The 19,847-nt window shown below is 48.3% G+C and overlaps 1 protein-coding gene across 1 annotated transcript in view; it reads left to right on the plus strand.

The window, feature by feature from the left end:
* Positions 1–19,847, plus strand: part of LOC125945863 (uncharacterized) — a 56,775-nt gene that overhangs the window by 14,292 nt on the left and 22,636 nt on the right. Inside the window, exon 3 of the mRNA XM_049668217.1 lies at positions 712–909. Within this exon, the coding sequence (XP_049524174.1) occupies positions 712–909 (198 nt within the window). The remainder of the gene's footprint in view (positions 1–711; positions 910–19,847) is intronic.

Here is a 19,847-nt window from a genome sequence, read left to right on the forward strand (position 1 = left end):
AAAAATTTTTCTCTGAATAGCCACAGACTGCCCCGTTCCAAAAAGAATAGAAGATGGCTGCCCGCAGATCGGCCAGGCCCTCGCTACTCGCACCTGCTGGTGAGAATGTATTTATTTGCACATGATGAACCTTTTTGCGTGGCAGTAAAACATTATCGAGCCATTTCAGCATGCATACGACATCACTCTGCCAACTCTTTCTTGCTGAGGATCCGTTTTAGCGCCATTCTTATCCTTCCGATGCACGTCGCCACGATTTTCGACCAGCCACGACAAGTTACGTAAGGCGAAGCGGAATAATCGGAGAAGCCGGCACCACCCTCTTCATGCGCTTATCTATTTTCACTGTGCTGGCTCGGCCCCATTGAAACCCTCTCCACTAGAGCGTGCTCCTTACCTCTTGTCAGCGAATTAGATAAGAAAAACCACTGAGTGTAGACAATGTTATTAGTTTTGAAAGCGAACAACGGTGACCTCCTATAAGCGAAGAGAGTGTTTGATTGGGTTGTTCAGAAAACGCTTCGGGTCAGCACCCGATGCTTGAGTCGGTGGTTACGTAAATTTGACGCCTGGAGTTTGCAATCAAAACAGTTTGGAATCATTTTACGTTATAGTGCACCAAGCTTGCACACCCGGCTACCTTGCAATTAGGATGTGACATCCCATTTCACGGAATTTAATCTTTTTTCTCAAGTGCCTTTTTCTATTTAGATTCTTGCCCGAAACGGAATGAATATTATGGCCGTTGCTTCTCGAGCGGTGTTACAGACGAAGACCTATGCCCTGAAGCTCCGTCTCAGTGGTGCAGTTATTACAACTATAAAAGTAAATTAAGGAAGCGTCCCTGCGCCTGCTATAAGGGATATTGCAGGAATAGGAACGGCACTTGCGTGCTGTGCAAAGACTGCGGTGAGTATCCCGCGTGTCCCTGACTGGATGGTGAGTGATCTTGTTGCGAAAATGCACACGAGCAAGTTGTGACATCAGGCGTGCTCAGTTTTGTCTATGTGGTGGTATTTTGTTGCGAGAGGGGTGTCCCTATTACACGCTAAAGGTTTTCGTCATACTGAACTACGTTGAGATAATGCCCCTCAAAACTGTCTGTCACGTTCTCACTCGTGCTTGGCACGAAAGAATGACCGAATTGGCATATATTTTATTGCTGCCATCGGGTGGACACAGTCACTTGTGGCTGACCATTTGCCTCTTTTTTTTCGCAATTCGAGGGCATCTGCCGAAAAGGACAATATATATATATATATATATATATGATAGATATGAAATAAAGTAGAAGTGAAATGCATCGTTGTAGCAAACATAAATTACAAAATGCACCTCTCCTATTAGATGGTTGCTTCGAGGCTCCCGGGTGGAGTGCCACTTCTCGTGTTTCCGAGTTTCAAAGTGTATTATTTTCCATGTATGTACTTTTCCATGTATGGCAGTAATTTTCGCTTGCACCGCAAAGTATGCACGTGATATTTACTTCATTGCCTAATTTAGACACAGTTGCGCGTGTCAGTCAAAAGGTGGTATACAATCGAAGATGTCAAAAAAGACTATTTCCAAAGGTTGACCCTGCACAAATAGACGAAAAAGAGAGCACGCATTGCCTCAGACAAATCTGCCGATAGCCATTTAAACAATTTAGGCAATCACTCCGGTAAAGTTGCGCGATCCTATGTGAAGAACTGGTAATGCACTACATTGACTGACTGCGCCGACCAGCAGACAATAAATGTCTATGTTTTTGCACCTGCCGGTGACGTCAATTAATTATGACATATTAATAATATCATGCCACGCTGGAGTTGATGCCTTCCCCATAATTAATATTTCCTTTTTTTACAAGCCAGAAACATACTCGTATAATAATCCTCTCTCTCGCTCTCTCTCTCGATATATATATATATATATATATAGTGTAAAGACGAAGTGAACTCGCGTGCTCGGAATGCGGGCGCTATAGGGGTAAGACGGCAAAGGGAGAAATGAAACAGCCGGCCCAGGCACGGTGCTGTCTCTGTCTCTTTTCCTTTACAATGGCGCAGTCTACAATGAACCTGCCTTATTGGTTCCGGCCATAAAGGGATACGGACACGAAATCTGACAATTTCACGAAAACGCTGAGAATGAATCCACAGTGTGTGATTACACCGAAAAGAAGTACTCACTTGGCTAATGTTTGAGCCGATGGCTTATTTTTGGCGTTTTTGTGAGCGCGCGCCTCGACGCCTGACGGCTGTTTCACATAGTGCGATTTTGCAGTGCGATTTTCGCAGCTGCGATTTCCGCAGATGCGAAATTCGCAACGGCCGTTTCACATGGTGCGATGTCAACAATGCGACTGATGCGACGCCCAGGGTAGCTTGCTGCCAGATTTTGTCGCACACGCCGCATAAATTCTTTTAATGTAATGAAAAAGACATGCACGTTATAATATAATTGACCTCTCTTTATTAGGACCAAGTAATACGTGCGTTTTGTAAGTTAAAAACTCTTCAAAGTTTAATTTGTTTTGGAGTGCGCAACAGCGGTTTGTGAAGTTCAATACGAGGAGAAATGGCGGACGTAAACAGCCGTTCGCAGGTTCAGCGCTGTGTGCTGTCGCGTGTGTGTTTTATGTCTGTGTCGTTCTCTCTGCGGTTAAACAAATTACAAGAGGACCTATCAACAAGCCCCTATAGCTGTTGTCATCGCATATGCAGTATTCGGAATTCAGCTGCAGCGAAGTCATCATGTCAACGCAGAGACCCTCGCGCTACCCGTGCTTAACGTCAGCTTCTGAAAAAAGGATGTGTGTGTATTGCTCGTGATTGCGCGTAAGAAGTTCCTGCTCCTAGCAATATTCTTGCACCAAACTTAGCAGCAAGCACCAACCCAAAAGCTCACGTCTGGCCCTGAAGGAAGCCGCAAATAATCTGTGTGTAATTACTGAACGTGCAATGGAATTTGTGTTGTGAACTTTAATCTTAGCGCTAGCCTGGTTCGTCCGTCTCGGCGCGTGTGCTGTAAATATTCATACAAGTGCTCTCTGAATATTTCGAAAGGCGTAAAAGCCGACGCCACATTCTTTTTAGGAGCTGCAGTCACTTGTGTACGTAGTATCGTATCATTCTGACAGACATGGGCGTCGTCTATTTTCTCATCCTGTTTCTTGCGCTGTTAGTGTGCTGTGAATCTGTTGCAAGAAGCTTAACTTAATATGATGCAATACGTAGCGCAGCTGCATAGACCCACGGCTAACATTTTAATACCTTGTTATGAGTATGTTTGTTTAATAACAAAATCGAACGCTAAAATTTTGTATTCATAGTGGCAAGTGTAAAGTAAGAAGCTATCCAAACTATCCGCTAATAGCATACATGTGCTTGAGCACATTATTTTAAAAGAGGATGAAAACACCAGATAACCAAAACATACGGAACTGGAGCAGGCACTATGGTTCCTTTCCTTGAAATGAAAGCCAGCATCCCAGTCTGTTAAGCTTGTCATGTACTTAACCTATATTAGACCAATGTTAGAACATGCTAACTGGAGCCATTTCAAACTAGGTTATTTGACCAAGATAAGAAAGTGTGAAGGTACAGTCTAATCTAGTATTCCCGAACCAATTGTATTAGCAAAACTTTATGCCTCCATGAATTGCCTGCTATAACCCAATGCTGAAAACAGGGGAAGCTGATTCCCTTTCTTGTTGTTGAAGCTAGAATCTCAATAACAGACTACTTATGTTCTGAGATAAAGTGAGGGGCACTGACAATCTTTTGTATGAGCCTTCACCTTGAACGAAAATGGAATAAAAATATTTACCTTTCAAGCCTCAGAATCCAAACATTATCAAAATTTTGAGGAGCCACATAAAATTTTTGAGATATAGACAATACAAAGTGTGCCTAAGTACAAGTGCACACTGAACGCACTTGAGTGGCCAGCTGCGAATGCAAAAGCGTCCATAGCTGCTACCTAGAGGTAACTGCTAGGTTGCACGTGTGTTTCTCCAATAGCCCATGTACCTGGCAAGGGGAATGGTTATACGTAGTCCTGTGCTTTATCTTTTTTCTTCAATAGGTGGCGGCTAGCTGATTCCATCTGTTTATGTATTTATCATTTATGTGCACCTTATGTGCCTGTGTTTGTATCATGTTCTGATTTTTATACGTGCAGTGATGCAAGCATCTTTTTTTAATGTATTGCACTACAGTCATTTATTCAACTTTGTGTTGAAATGTACAAAATGTGGCCGCCCAGTAATGGCCAGGACAGCCAGCAGGATTGGCAAAAATGTGATGCAGATCCAATGCACTTGCTTGAATCGACATGAGGCGAAGCTTTCACGCAACGGTCAGTTAAACTCTAGAAAACTAACTGCAGTGTTTACACTTGTCCTTATTTCACCGGATGCAACAGGTACTCATAGGCAATGTTTGCTTATTCACTGCACAGGTCGCATAATGTAATGGATACATAGCACGGTGAACTCACTCAAACGTCGGCTCACTAAGCCTTCGAACTAACCACGAGTCTGAGTTCGTTTGACCCTGACTGACTAGAATTTTGGTGAATACGAGTAAGAGCAAGCTCAGTTGAGTAAACTTTTAGTGAATATTGTCATGTGGTTGTCAGGGAAAGCTCATTAGAGTATAATTTTAGTGAATATGAGTCAAAGCAAGCTCGGCAAGTAGATTTTTGGTGAATATGACTCAGTGCAAGCTCACCTGAGTAGAATTTTGATGAATATAAGTCAGAGCAAGCTTGGCTAAGTAGATATTTGGTGAATATAACTCGGTGCAAGCTTGCCTGAGTAGAATCTTTGAGAATATTACTCAGATCAAGCTCGGTCGAGTATTATTTTGTTGAATATGAGTCAGAGCAAGCTCGGATAAGTAGAATTTTGGTGAATATGACTCTGAGCAAGCTCGACTGAGTAATGATGGGATATGGTTATACGAGTTTATGCAGTAATACATGTAAATGCAGACTCATTAGCAACATTGCCTCCATCTTGATGGGCAATACCTACGCCTCGTGATGAGTCTGCACACTTTATGAGCTGTGGACATGCAAAACCCACCAACACCTTGAAAAGATACTATCATTCACACTTATATAAACAAGATGTCCGCCTGCTTTTCGCGTTATTACATGTCTTTTACAGGAAGTAGAGACAGAGAAGCAAGAAAAGGCAAAGATGTTTATGGCTAAGTAGTTTCTTAGAGTACTGCGATATGTTACAACCAGCATAAACAAAAGTAATTCGATGCACTGAAGTAAGCGAAATGTGCAAGTACCTTTTAATGTCAGGGTTAATACAGATGCAGTAAGGATACTAAGTCTGCAACACACTGAACGTTTATTGGTTTTTTTATTCAGGGGCAAAATGATGCATCAGAAAAATGAGAAAAAGCTGTTTAAATATTGCTTCGAAAACAAATTGGCAATACTTTTTATTCCCACTCAAAGCGTTAAATATGCTACTGTAGAAAATTCATTGCGATATCCAGTTTGTACGTTCGCTTTGGGTCTCGCAGCGGAAGCAACAGAACCTTGAAATGAGATAATTCATTGGGGAAAATGCGCATGAAAGCCCTAATCAACCAACTGCAACTAAATGGTCGGGCGTATAGCGTGACCTATTGACCATATCATTTGTCCGTAGTTGCATATTCTTTAAATTGTTCCGTCCGTAAAAGCATACCGCGATAAAAGTGTGGCGTTTTTGTATATCGCGAGTTGTCCCCAGAACCAGAAAATTGGGACGACATCCGAAGGCCAAGCCTTCGGGTGAGGGACACCTGTAGTATTTATCAATTCGCAGCGCGTGTGAATAACGGAAAATCACGCAGAAGTACATACTATCAGCACCTGAATCCAACCTAAAAAACAGCGTCGCCAGATTAGCAACGTAGCGTGTCAACAAATGCATAGAAATCACAGAACTGAATCTTACCTACGAGTTTTTATCTGCACTGTTCGCGTGTCGGTGTTGATGTTACGTACCGATTGCGCAATCCAAGGCTCCACTCAATTAGTTGCAATGTTCGAGGCTTGTTGAGCCAATATTGATAGACAAAAAAGTATCTATAAACGTTGCATTGAGCGCCCGCCGCAATTTTCCAAAACAGACCGCGAAATAGCTCTCGGCGCAATTTGGACGGAAAATCGCAGCGATTGCTGCGACGTTGCGACGCTGCAACCAACCGGTTGGTCGCAGCCTAAAATCGCGGAATCCGCCTTGCGACTGCGATTTTTATCGCATGCGACGGAAATCGCACTTCCGGTGGGAAAATCGCACTGCAAAATCGCACCATGTGAAACGGCCTTGAGCCGCGGGAGTTGGAAGGCGTGACATCACGACACCCTCGTCGAATAGCCAGCCGGCCGGTCACGGTCATTCGAAGCGTGCCGACGCCGCCATCGCGAGCATGGATTCGAGTTCTAGTGCCTCTACCAGCGATGAGTACACGTCTGAAGAAGAAGACCATTCCAACTTGGCAAGAAATATTACAGCTTACGGTCACGAGCCTTCCGCGTCAAGCGATGAAGAAGAGCAGGCGGCCGTGGAAGTGCCAGTCAGGTTTTCGCGAATCGTAGCGCGAAGACACGATACACTTCTGCAAGCATTATTTGTCATTTCCTCTGTACACTTCCTTTTTCAAGAGAGCACGCAGGTGAGGCAGCTGCGGGGTACTTCAGCACTGCATGGATGACTGAATAGTAGTTTATGCCGTCGGCGTGAGCAATTGCTGTGAGGTATCACTACCTCCGAGACTCTCACGTCCACCTCGCCACCCCATCGACAGATTGCAGCATCTGTCTTGCGTTCTGCCTAGTTTTTGCTGCTTTTCTGTGGAGAAGCAGAGCTGTGTGTGTATCTGATCTCCTGAGTCGCGCTCTCTAGCCTTGTATTGTTTTACTATGCTTTGCCAACATGTTTAAAGACATTACTGCTATCATGCCCAGCCTCGGCCATCTCGCCCCAGCCTCGCCCTCACACTGCTCAAGAAGGCTGCAAGTGAACGAAAACAGTACCGACATCGTTTCGCCTCCTCTTTTCCAATGCGCCGCTGATCATTTCTACCTTGCGTTTTCGTGAGAAGACCGATGGCACACCGTCAGGCTTTAATCATTGCCTTTTGAGCGGCATGCCGAGGCTTTTCAGCACAGGCGGGCTGGTCACATAATCATCGTCGACGAAGTGGTCCGCGCAAATGAAGTCATTTATTAGAGGTCTCAAGGCTGTGCGTGATGGCTGACAGGCAGGTATCCAAAGTTTACGCACCTTCTTGTCTCTGGGAAACGTGTGCGGCGGCGTGTCACGACCGACGATGCTGCTATAACAGCAATGTCTGGGCATTTCCTTCCGCTGCAACGAACGCGTCAATACCGAGCGACTATCGCTGGAAGGCCCATGTAAGACGCACCACCTGCGTGGAGCGCCACGTGCGGACCACGTGCGGACCACGTGCGAAGCTCACCGAAAGGGGTTAAACAAACGCTGCAAGGAACCGACACCCCCGGAAACACTGCGATGGCTGTGGCCGACCTTGGCGGCGCGCGCGGGGGGGGGGAGAGGTGTTATGACGTCAAACTTCAGCTTCTGCCGGCGGCCGCTTGGAGGCAAGGTGCAACAGAAAATCGCAAAAAAAAAAGATGTTTCTCGTTCTATTTTTCAAAGCAGCTTGTTGTATTCGTCATTTTCAACAGTTCGGCTTCTGTTCCGACGCAAAAAGCCACCCGCCAACTTTTGGGTCCGTATCCCTTTAATTGTTCCCTCGCACGTTTCTTCGGCGTGCCGGGTCCCTCCTGCCTAGGAACGCCGTCCACACTTCCTCGGTTATGGAGCCCGGTACCCTACCACCGTCACAAGCACCCACCGCACCATCCGGGGACGGCATCCAAGCCTTCTCGGTGGCTCTAGGACAGGGCTCTACGGGTGATCTCACCCAAGCCATCGCCAAGGTGAGACAACAGCTCGAGCTTATGACGAACACCTTCGCATCCATCAGCGGTTGCGCCGTTGCACCTCACACTGAGACAGCGCTTCGGCACCTCCGTCTTGGACCTGCCCTGCCTGGGAATGCCGTCCACGCTTCCCTTGGCGAGAATATCATGCACGACACTTCTTCGACTCCTCAGCCACCAAGGTATGCCATTGATGCTTCCTTGGTGGTAGAACCGGCCGCAGCGAATACCACAACAACCGCACTGCCCGTAGACACCGCCCCTGGTTCCTCGGTCGGTTACACAGGCAGCCTGGCGGAGTTTAGCCGCTGCGCACTTCAAGCAGCCGGCTTACGTAAAAATACCGCCTTTTGGCGGCTCTCCAGACGACGTCATCCTTTGGCCTTGGGTAATAGACCGATCCCACCGACCGATCTGCGCATGCGCCGGCTTTCCGGCAGTAGCACGGCCACCATCTTGGTTGTAGTCAACTGGTCAACCACACAACCGTAGTGCAGCCACTGTAACCGCAATCCGCGCTCGTTGAGTACTGCGCACGAGCTTCCCAGACATCTCTACGACTCCACCACCGAGAAACATTCGTCATGTATTTTAAGAAATTACATCAGCTGTTCATTGCAGCATGTGAGGGGAATGATGAAAAGAGCCTGCGGCTCCTTCATTTCGGTTGTTACCCGCTGATAACGCGTTGGGTATCATATTTGTTCGAGCTTTGTATGTAGTACATGTTGATGTATGCGGTCATTCTGTGTTACTATTTTTGCACACGTGCATCTCGGTGACTGCACCGTTATGTTTGCTTAGCGACGGACAAAATAGGATTTGTATACCTGTTGGAGACAGGTTTGAAGTGCGGCGCTGAAACTTTCGTGCCCTAATGATGCTTACATACAGGGGCTTCGCGCACGACTTGCAGACTTCGGTAACAGCGATATCTAGAAGTTCTTGGGTAAGCTACGCGGCGTTTTTAATATAAAAACACCGTTAGCCAATCATCGCCAAGTCATCGATAGTCAAGCAATAGCTAATCGATAATCGATCAATAATAATAAATTACGGAAAATTCTGGGGATGACTGGGTAGTGCTTAGCCTTACCCAAATATGTAGCCAATACCTTTAGATAGACAATCGATAGCCAATCAATAGCTTATCGATAATCTATCAATAATCAATAAATTCCGGAAAATGTTGGGCATGACTTGGTAGTGCTTCGCATAGCCCAAATACGTGGCCAATACCTTGCGATAGCTAATCAATAGCTAATCGATAATCGATGAATAATCAATTACGGAAAATGCTGAGGATGACATGGTAGTTCTTAACCTAGCCCAAAAACGGGGCCAATACCTTGCAATAAGCAATCAATAGCTAATCGATAATCAATCAATAATTTAAAAATTCCGGAAAATGCTGGGCATAACTTGGTATTGCTTAGCCTAGCCAAAATACGTGGCCAATACCTTGCGATAGGCAATCAATACGTAATCGATAATCCATCAATAATAAATAAATTATGGGAAATGCTGGGCATGACTTGGTAGTGCTTAGCTCAAATACATGGCCAATACCTTGCGACAGCCAATGAATAGCTAATCAATAATCGATCAATAATTAATAAATTTCGGGAAATGCTGGGGATGACTTGGTAGTGCTCAGCCTAGCCCAAATACGTGGTCAATAGCTTGGGATAGGTAATCGATAGCCAATAGCTAATAGATAATCGATAAATCTATAAATTCCGGAAAATCTAAGTACACGGGTGTTTTCGCATTTTGCCCCCATCGAAATGCGGCCGCTATTCGTCCCCGTATTTCTTCTCGCGCTGTGTAGTACCACTACCACCTATTAATCCGTTGGATCCACTTCTCTCGAAGCTTTCGCTCTTTAGAAAACACATAGAACCCGAAGCCTTTGTCCCTTGTGTGGTTGTTCTAGCACCCAAGAACGCAGCAGGTCAATCCTCCCATCGCACGATGGCTCTACACGAACCATAAAAATTGCCAAAAAGCGTTCGGAAACAGGTAGCACAGGCACTCCGGGCGGCTCGAGTGGCCGGATGACTACAAGTACCAGCATGCACCGCGGCAGCGGTGGCGTCGTGAAACTGGCCGGTGGGATCGGTCTATTGTCATGCTAGGCCAGATCACACAAGATGGCTGGTTGCAGCAAAACGACTTTGCGGTGTCGCAAAGGCTTGGCACAACTACGCAGGCATCAATCAGTGGTGCTGGCCTACAGGCAGCGCAGCTCTGATAGCTGCTTTCGGCCCGCTTACCTATGCCTGCGGTGACTCCGATCGGCGCAGTTCTGCGCACGGTGCTCCGGAAGAGCTACCGCCCCGATCCTCCAGAAGGTGTGCCCAGCAACGCCTCGACAGGGAAAGCCACAGGCTGCCCCGCCGTAGGCGACGGCTCACCGGGTGTCGCCGTCGACTTCAACCCAGACGGTCGGAAGCGCGTGGCGACCGCCGCTCCTGCGTCGACCCACCACCGGGCGGCGCATCACCAACCGACACCACCGGTTTCACCACAAGCTCTGACCACGCAAGCCACCACTGCTGCTTCGACTTGGCAGTCTACGTCAGCCAAGGTGCTGCGGTGGCAACCCAGTGAAGCTCGGGAGTTGTCCCATCTCGGCACTCCAGCTGCACCCGGCAATGTTTTGGTAGACGAGCTCCCAGCCTGTTACGTGGTAGACCACGGATGCGAGCCATTTTTTCCACCGCGGGTCTCCGACACTACATCATCACTGGTCGAAACCGTGACCATATTTCGTTCACAGCCGTCTGTGCAGCTGCTCGCGAATTCATCAATGCCGGAACACATGGAGGCACCGACTCCTTTAGTACTTGAGCAGCTAGCACTGCAGGAACCCGATACGTCCGCTGATCACAGCATGCAGAACCGTCTGGTCCCGCCAGATGATATAATTTTTTTAACGCAGTCATTGGCCGAATGCGTGGCTGTTCGCTCCACGCTGAGTGAGACCTCGCTGATAGAAACGAAGGCGAGTAACACGCTTGAGGCCATCATTATCAAAGACCTGCCCATACACAAAAGACGCGCGAGTAGTGCCCAGGAACGCCTTGACAGAGAGACGCTCAAGAGTCCATCGAAAGTTACGATCACAAGAGACCGCAAGAGATATTTATATATACATATATAGATGTTGTAACAAGAGTATTCGGCTGGTAGACTTGACGAAGCTTGATGGTTAAAACAAGCTGGCTTGTTGAAAACCGACCTAGCGCGAACCACACGATCGTCAACGTCTTCTTCCACACTGGCTGGCACAAAGCTGGTGCCGATTTGCTCCGGTAAAATCACCCCCACCGCAGAAAGGAGCAAACCTGGCGACTGAGGTGAATGACAGCACAGGAGGGTCATAGCACGGTTTCAGCCGTTCGACGTGAACTGTTTCACGCCCTCGGCAGCGGTGGTCGGAAGATAGTTCGAGCGGCTGGATAATATAGTTGACGGATTATGTTGGTTCTACTACTCGGTAGGGACCGTGATAATTTGAGAGGAGCTTGGTGGAAAGGCCGGGAGTAGTGGACGGGACCCAGAGCCAAACTAGCATTCCCGGGGAATAGTGAGCACTAGATGCGGGTTCGTCATGGCGAGATTTTTGGCAACATTGGTCTTGCGCCGTGAACGAGCGAGCCACTTGACGACACTCTTCAGCATAAGCAGCCGCTTCGGAAACAGGCGTGGCTACAGAAACATCAGGTCAGTAGGGGAGAATGGTGTCCATGGAACATGATGGTTCACGTCCATATGGAAGAAAGGAGAGAAGCCGGTGGTAGTTTGTGGCGTAGAGTTATAGGCGTACGTGACGAAGGGGAGCACCTGGTCCCAATTGGAGTTATCATCGGACACGTACATCGCAAGCATATCTCCAAGGGTACGGCTGAAACGCTTCGTCATGCCATTTGTTTGAGGATGGTATGCAGAGGTGGTGCGGTGAACAATGCGGCAGTCTTGGAGCAGTGCCTCGATAGCGCTTGAGAGAAAGACGCGGCCACGATCGCCTAATAATTAACGGGGCACACCGTGTCGCAAAATGATGTGGCGAAGAAGGAAGCGAGCGACGTCTATCGCGGTGGCAGCTGGCAGCGCAGATGTTTTAGCGTACCGTGTGAGATGGTCGACGGCGACAATGATCCATCGGTTGCCTGCAGGAGTGTTCGGGAGGCGACCGTAAACATCAATGCCAACACGGTCAAATGGTCGTACAGGGCACGGTAAAGGTTGTAGAGGCCCCGCGGTGCAATGAGGGGGAGTCCTGCGGCGGTGGCACGAAAGACATGACCGCATGTACTCGCGAATGTATCGATACATGCCGTGCCAGTAATACCTCAGGCGTAGGCGGTAGTAGGTCATGAATACGCCAGCGTGGCCGCATTGAAGATCATTGTGGAAGGTGGTGCATATGTCCGAGCGCAGATGACAGGGGATAACAAGCAGCCACCTGCGGCTATCGGTTTGGTAATTGCGGCAGTACAAGCCTTCACGAACGACGAAGTGTTGCGCTTGGCGACGAATGGTGCAAGAAACAGATTCAAGCGAACGGTGCGAGAGAATGTCAAGCAGAGAAGCGATCCAGGGATCCTTACGGTGCTCGGCCGGCATGTCGGTGATTCTGAGGGACGACGAATCGCAGGTGGAAGTTTGTAAGCAAAGTAGGTCAGAAGGCAGCGGAGAACGGGATAGGGCATCGGCGTCTGAATGCTTGCGTCCCGAGTGCTAAATGACACGTATGTCATACTCTTGAAGGCGTATAGCCCAACCAGTGAGGCGGCCAGTGGGGTCGTTCATAGATGACAACCAGCATAACGCATGGTGCTCAGCCACAACGTCAAACTGGCATCCGTAAAGGCAAGTACGGAATTAGCCGATCGCCCAAATAATTGCCAAATATTCTTTTTCCGTTACAGAATAGTTTGACTCTGCCTTTGTTACGGTACGGCTGGCATAATCAACGACATAGTCGTCATAGCCGTCTGTGCGTTGGGCGAGAATGGCACCAAGACCGACACCGCTAGCGTCTGTGTGAATTTCAGTAGGCTCATTAGGATCGAAGTGGCGCAGTACTGGAGGGGACGTAAGGAGCCGGCGGAGCGTCGTAAATGACTCGTCACAATCGGGAGTCCACGCCGAGGGGTCAGCGCTGCTGGCAAGTACTTAAGTCGAGGGGACGATAATAGAGGTGAAATTACGGATGAAACGCCGAAAATAAGAGCACGAGCCGATGAAGCTACGAAGCTCATTAAGAGTGGTTGGCTTGGCAACGGCACGCAGTTTGGCAGGGTCTGGTAGGATTCCCTCTTGTGAAACGACGTGTCCTAGAATCGCAAGCTGTCTGGCACTAAAATGGCATTTTTTTTTCAAGTTTAATAGCAAACCGGCGGCCGTGAGACACTCAAGAACTTGCTCGAGGCGATCGAGATGAGATTCAAAATTGGGAGAAAAGACAACTATGTCGTTTAAGTAGCACAGACAGGTACGCCACTTTAATCCCCGGAGCATAGTGTCCGTCATCCTCTCGAAAGCCGCAGGCGCATTGCACAGGCCGAAGGGCATCACATTAAATTCGTATAGCCCGTCAGGGGTCACAAAAGCCGTTTTCGGATGGTCTGCTTAAGCCATCGGCACTTGCCAGTATCCAGATCGTAGAACCAGGGTAGAGAAAAATTCGGCACCTTGTAGACAATTGAAGGCATCGTCTATTCGTGGTAGAGGATAAACATCCTTACGTGTGATCTTGTTTAGTCGGCGGTAATCCACGCAAAATCTGATCGAGCCCTCCTTTTTCCGCACCAGTAGGACCGGAGAAGGCGAAGGACTGTGTGATTGCTGGATCACGCCATGTTGCAGCATGTCATCGACTTGTTCACTAATGATGCGTCGTTCGGCTTGTGACACTCGGTAGGGACGCTGACGCAGTGGAGCATGGCGACCGGTGTCAATACGGTGAAGAACCGCTGACGTGTGCCCCTAACAAGGTTGGCCGAGGTCGAAAGAAGCCCTAAAACGGTCAAGCAGTGGAACAAGCTGATTGCGCTGAATGTGCGGAGGCGCGTTATCGACGCTGCGCAACAATACGTCGTGGTCGGGTGAGGCGGGGGAGGCGTGAGCGGCGGCAGAAGTGACGGCATCGATGGGCAGTGGGGTCGTATCGCAAGGCGCATCAAACGGAAAGATGGCATCAAAAGTGTCGAGACGCGTAACAGATTCGTCATGTAATAGACTTGAAGGGCAGGAAAACGGATTGCACGCGTAAATGGCGCCGGAATGATCACCAAGTGTGACGACTGCCAAGGGTAGGACAAAGTTCCGGCGACGCGCACATTCCTCTGACGATGCAAAAAGTGCAGTGGAATTGGGGACAGCATCACAGGTGACGGACACTAAGGCGACAGAGAAAGCAGGGATGATGACGTCAACAGCGACAACCACATGAGGACCCGGGCGAGGGTCATCGACGGTTGTCGTACAGAACGGAGACAAGGCGAGTTGTGCACAAGCGCAGTCGACAACTGCATGATGCGCGGAAATGAAGTCCCAGCCCAGGATAACGTCATGCGACGCATGAGAAAGGACAACAAATTCGACGACGTAGAGCACATCTTGAATTAAAACACGAGCGCTGCAGGTGGCCGAAGGCTTGACGTGCTGCGAGCTCGCTGTGCTTAGCGAGATATTCAAAAGCGAAGTCGTCACTTTGTTTAGTTTGCGTCATAGAAACTCACTAATCACACAAACAGCGGCTCCTGTGTCGACAAGAGCGTTCGCCGCGAAACCGTCTATAAACACTACGATCTCATTAGGTGGCGAAAGAAGAGGCCTTGCAAATTTCGACGACGGCGCAGTTCTTGGCTCAGGAACTGCGGTTGTTAGTTTTCCTCCTGGGCATGGTTGGAACGGCTAATCATGGGGGAAAGGGAGCGGCGGCGGGGAGAAGGAGATCGGCGTGAATTGAAGGCGGGGCGACGGGAATACGAGTCGATTGGGTCAGATGTAAGACGGTGTGTAGCTCGTTGAGGGACATCGCCAAGGTTGCGAGCGCCATCGCGAAAATAGAGTCCGCGGCGGCGACAGAGGCGCGAAACTTGTCCCGGAATACCCTAAGCATAGCACACTGGCCGGTTGTCCGTAGTGCGCCAGGGGTTGATAGGTGGTCTCGGATGCGAGAACACTACGTAAACCGGCCGTACAGGACTTGGCGGCGTGTAGAAGTTGGTGGCTGGATGGTTGGGACTGACGTCGGTTGGGCATGAGATCGTTCAAGGGCCTCAGAATAAGTGAGCGACGCTGTAACTTGTAGCGGCACAGTCGTAGGTTAGAATATGACTACCACCAATGTCTTCCTTTAAATTTATTCTATTTTTCTTTTACACTATAATTTCTTCATAGTGATTACCGAGGCGCTGTTAGAACGCAGGCGAGGGATTGCACGGATAAAACAGGCTTCCGGGAGCAAGGTTGATGTGGCGTCGCGGCGATGCCGCCTCCCCCCAAGCAACACCTGGTGCGCCAGCGCGGCAGCAGGTGTTTGCTTTCCCCCACTCTGCTCCGTCGAGGTGTGCACTAGAGCACTGCACGGGCTCGGGCTTAGCCGAAAGCCCGGGCCCGGCCCGCCCGTGGGCCGGGCCGGGCCGGGTAGAACAGTTTTTTCACGGGCTCGGGCCGGGCTCGGGCACGGCGTGTGTTTTTTGACCCAGGCCCGGGCGGGGCTCGGGTTTTTTGACGCGGACCCGGGCCGGGCTCGGGCTTTCTGGTAGTGTGCATGTGACGTGCAGCGAGTTATTCTCGGGCGTCTCAACTCTGAAAAAACATTATTTTTCGGTCTCGGGCCGGTTTCGAGTCGGGCTCGGGCCGGGCTCGGGCCTAAGGTAAAGGGGTGGCGGGCTGGGCCGGGCGGGTAACGTAGATTATTTCCGGGCCCGGGCCGGGCACGGAAATAATCTACGATACCCGCCCGGCCCGGCCCGCCACCCCCGGGCCCGGTTCTCGCCATAAAAGTTTTGATCGGGCTCGGGCGGGCCGCCCAACGTAAAAACGGGCCCGGGCCGGGCCCGGGCTGAAAAAATCGGCCCGTGCAGTGCTCTAGTGTGCACTTGAGGTGGCGTAGCAGCCAATGGGAATCTAGGTGCTGTTACCCTGCTACAGAAGCCGGCTTTTAATTGCGAAGCATTTCTTGGTGAACATTTGCCACTTTGACAGTATCTGTCTATCTATCTATCTAGCCGCCTACGTCTTGCTGCTCGCATGGTCGTATCGTTAACTTGGTATTTACCAAAATTGGCACACTATGACAAGAGTGCATGAAGAACATAAGTGATAGGTCATGACATGAATATCGCCACATGCGTGTCATGTAGGTCATAAGACAGCCGCCTAAATTGAAAATGACCCAGCGAAAAAACATTAGCTCTCAAAAACTACTCAAATGGGTTCTGACGTAGGTACTAAACAAACGAAACACTAAAGGATAATACTAGAAATCATAGTAATGAGCATGACTCAGCAACAATAACAATGACTCAGCGAAAAAAGATTAACACTCAAGAATCACTCAAATGGCTTCTGACGTGGGTACTAAGTGAAGGCAACACTGAATGATGATGCTAGAAGTGATAGTCATGAGCATGACTAAGCAAAATTGACAATGACTCAGCAAAATAGCATTAACACTCAAGAATCGCTCAAATGGGTTCTGACGTGGGTACTAAGTGAAGGCAACACTGAATGATGATGCTAGAAGCCATATAGTCGTGAGCATGACTCTAGAAAAATGACAATGACTCACCGAAAAAGATTAACACTCAAGAACCACTGAAATGTGTTCGGATGTGGTACTAAGTGAAGGAAAAGGCATAAGGTCAATGGTTGAAGTCATATAGTCATGAGCATGGCTAAGGCTTTCGCCGTAAGGTCGGTCTCCTGGGCATTGCTAAAGGGTCTCCTCAGGACTCATGACGTGAATGTCATGACATGCGTGTCATATAGGTCGTGAAAAATCCGCCTACGTCTTGGTGCTCTCATGGTCGTTTCGTTAACTGGGTAGGCTCCCCGCACACTGATTCGCATAACATCAATTCCCACAGGGCGTGCGATCTGCCGGCTTTTTAGCTCAATGGGCCATGTGATGCTTTCGCATGAATAAAGTATTGGATAGGCACTCTGGAGGAATTGTGGTCCATGAAAGCCATAGGGATTTCCCTCCAAATGCGGCACCATCTAGTTTCCGGTCCGTATTCAGTAGTGCGGGTGGCTGGTTTCAGGGACGTTGACGAGCGTCAGATTGACGAGCGTCAGAGTGGCGGCGCCCTGGATGGTATATGCGAGGCGCTTGGTGAATTGGTGGCGAAGAAGCATGGGGATGACCAGAGCTTCACGGTGACGGCGTGCAACAGGTTGGCCTCTTTCAACGTTGCCTTTTTCAACGTCTCAACCAAGCCTTAGTAACATCAATGAGGCAGAAGGCACCGTTTCGAAGCTTGTGAAAATCATGCCACCAGCTGAAATCACTCATTCGGTCATATTTGTCAATAACTCTTTCACATCACCAACACGGCGGCCAGCGAAAATGCTTGAAACACCCTGCTAAATGCTGACAGTCCATGTGGCCGTGGCTGCGTTTATCAGAGACGGTGACGTCGGAGGGTCCTGGTTACTCCGGAGGCTCCTCTTGTGGCCTGCCGGCACAAGCTGTAGCAAGTGGTGTCCTGTAAGAGGCTCCATGAGAACTCGAATTTGTTGAGAACCAAGGGAGCGCCAAGAGCGCTGTTCCCTCGACGTTTTATTCAGCAGGGCCGAGCACTGAATAGAATGACGCTGGTCATGATGATGCATATACAGATATGAAGAAAATGAAGGGCGAATGTAAGGATCACAATAGACTTGTAAAAAATTGAGCAATTTTCGGTCTATTTGAAAAGTATTGTAAGTGGTTAAAAAGGTTGCCCTTATGGAGGGATTTCAATTTTAACATCTGGCTTTTATTATTATGCCATCGAAGCCAAATTTCTGAGTAATTGTCCCCCGCTCTTAAATCTCCGACCTCTGCCAATTGAAAAAAAATGTCTCTGCAGCATTAAGAAGGGCACCTATGATCAAGTAGGTTGAAGCTGACGTCACAAGGATAATACCATTTTGTCTTTATGTTATTGTGAATTCAGCCTTATGCCTTGAAGATGCTCAAGAATGCATGTCATATCTAGTGCTGTTGGGGCCAGTATGCCTTCGTGCATATTTAGAGTTTTTTTTTTTTGAAGGCTGTGTTCAAGATACTGTGATGTGACTGTCACTCGTATACGTGATGGAAGACCGCTATTTAGGGTGATCCTGCAGTGGTGCATGATGGCTTTGTTTGCTATACCATCTATCAAATGGCGATCAACGTTTTGTAGTTCAGCTTCTGCGCAGCCTAGGAGGTGTTAAAAACCAAATAATTTGCGGGGCACTCAAAGTCTCTGCGCACTAATTGTTACGCATAACCATCAAAAGCATTAAACGATGTTGTCTGTTTAAGAAATCCTCGCCGGTCTCCCCCCCCCCCCCCCCCCCGATTTAACTGTCACTTTCACCTGCGAACGTCGGGCGTTTCCATTGAACCATCTACGACTGGTAGCATAGGCCGCCTTTTTGGTCGTGCGACAGAAGCCATCTCTCAAGCCCATCACTGTGATGACTGACGACTAGGTATCCCGCCTGTTTGTACGGTTTCCGCAGCATTGCTGGGGGCTTGCTTTGGCCACAATGCAAACAAAGCCATTGTTCACACCTGTCAAAATTCTCACCTTCTTTCGCACCGCGGTCCTCCTAGGGAAAAAAATTGGAATGCGTAAACTTTGGCCACCCTTTCAACGCTCTAGGTGTACACATTCCTTTGTGCAAATTTTGTGCTGCTGTTAGATTCCGAGGTCTTTCGCTGGTTTTGTAACGTCTACAGTTTTGACAGTCTCTGTTCATATTTTTACCAATTTGTGGAATACACTGGAACCAACACATGCCTCCTCCTCCCCTCTTGACTGTACTGCTTACTAAACATATGCGATTTCATGGAGCGCTCTCCAATATCACTTTTTGAGATTACCCACCGCGGTGGCTTATCGGCTATGGTGTTGCGCTGCTAAGCACGAGGTCGGGAATGACAGATAATGTATCTGTCATTCCGCAAAGTCTTCTCAATCCGAACTTTAGTGGGAGAAATATAACCTTGCTGTCAAGCAATACGACTAGCGGGTCTCAGAGGCCAAACGGGGCTCTTTTTTTTCACCACGTTGCCCTCTATGTCGCGCAATAACCCGAAACGTTTCTGGCAATGCATAAAACCTCAATGGTCCAACACTGTTTTTCCCCGTGACAGTGACTTCTACTTATCCCTACATGGAAAACATTACTTTCGACGTGAACGGAATCTGTAACGTTTGTAACAACGTTTGTAACAACGTTTGTAAGTAAATGAACGTTTGTAAACTAAATGAATTAAGTGAATTATCAATTAAGCCAGGTAAACATGTGAGTTAAGAAACAAGATGACGATCAAATGCTGGTAAAGTTAATTGAGCAAGAAGAGGTTCGTCTAGTAGGCCGCATAATTCGCCGAGTGAATAAGAAGGGAGAAAACAATTCTATGAAACCTTCACCTATTGTAATAGATTGGTAAGCAGTTGGTAGCTCACGCTACCATACTATGTTTAAAATTTTAAAATCGTGTAGTTATAATGGCACGCTATGGTATCAAAAAAGAACGATGTTATTTGCATGGTGCCACTCATTTGCGAAACTGCTAGAATACGAACAGGACCGTAACAAATACCTTCGACAAATTTTTCATGAGTAATTTAACTTCAAACAGAAACTGTGTCAATGCA

The sequence above is a fragment of the Dermacentor silvarum genome, chromosome 5 (genome assembly GCF_013339745.2).
Source record: "Dermacentor silvarum isolate Dsil-2018 chromosome 5, BIME_Dsil_1.4, whole genome shotgun sequence".
Classification (NCBI taxonomy): Eukaryota; Metazoa; Arthropoda; class Arachnida; order Ixodida; family Ixodidae; genus Dermacentor; species Dermacentor silvarum.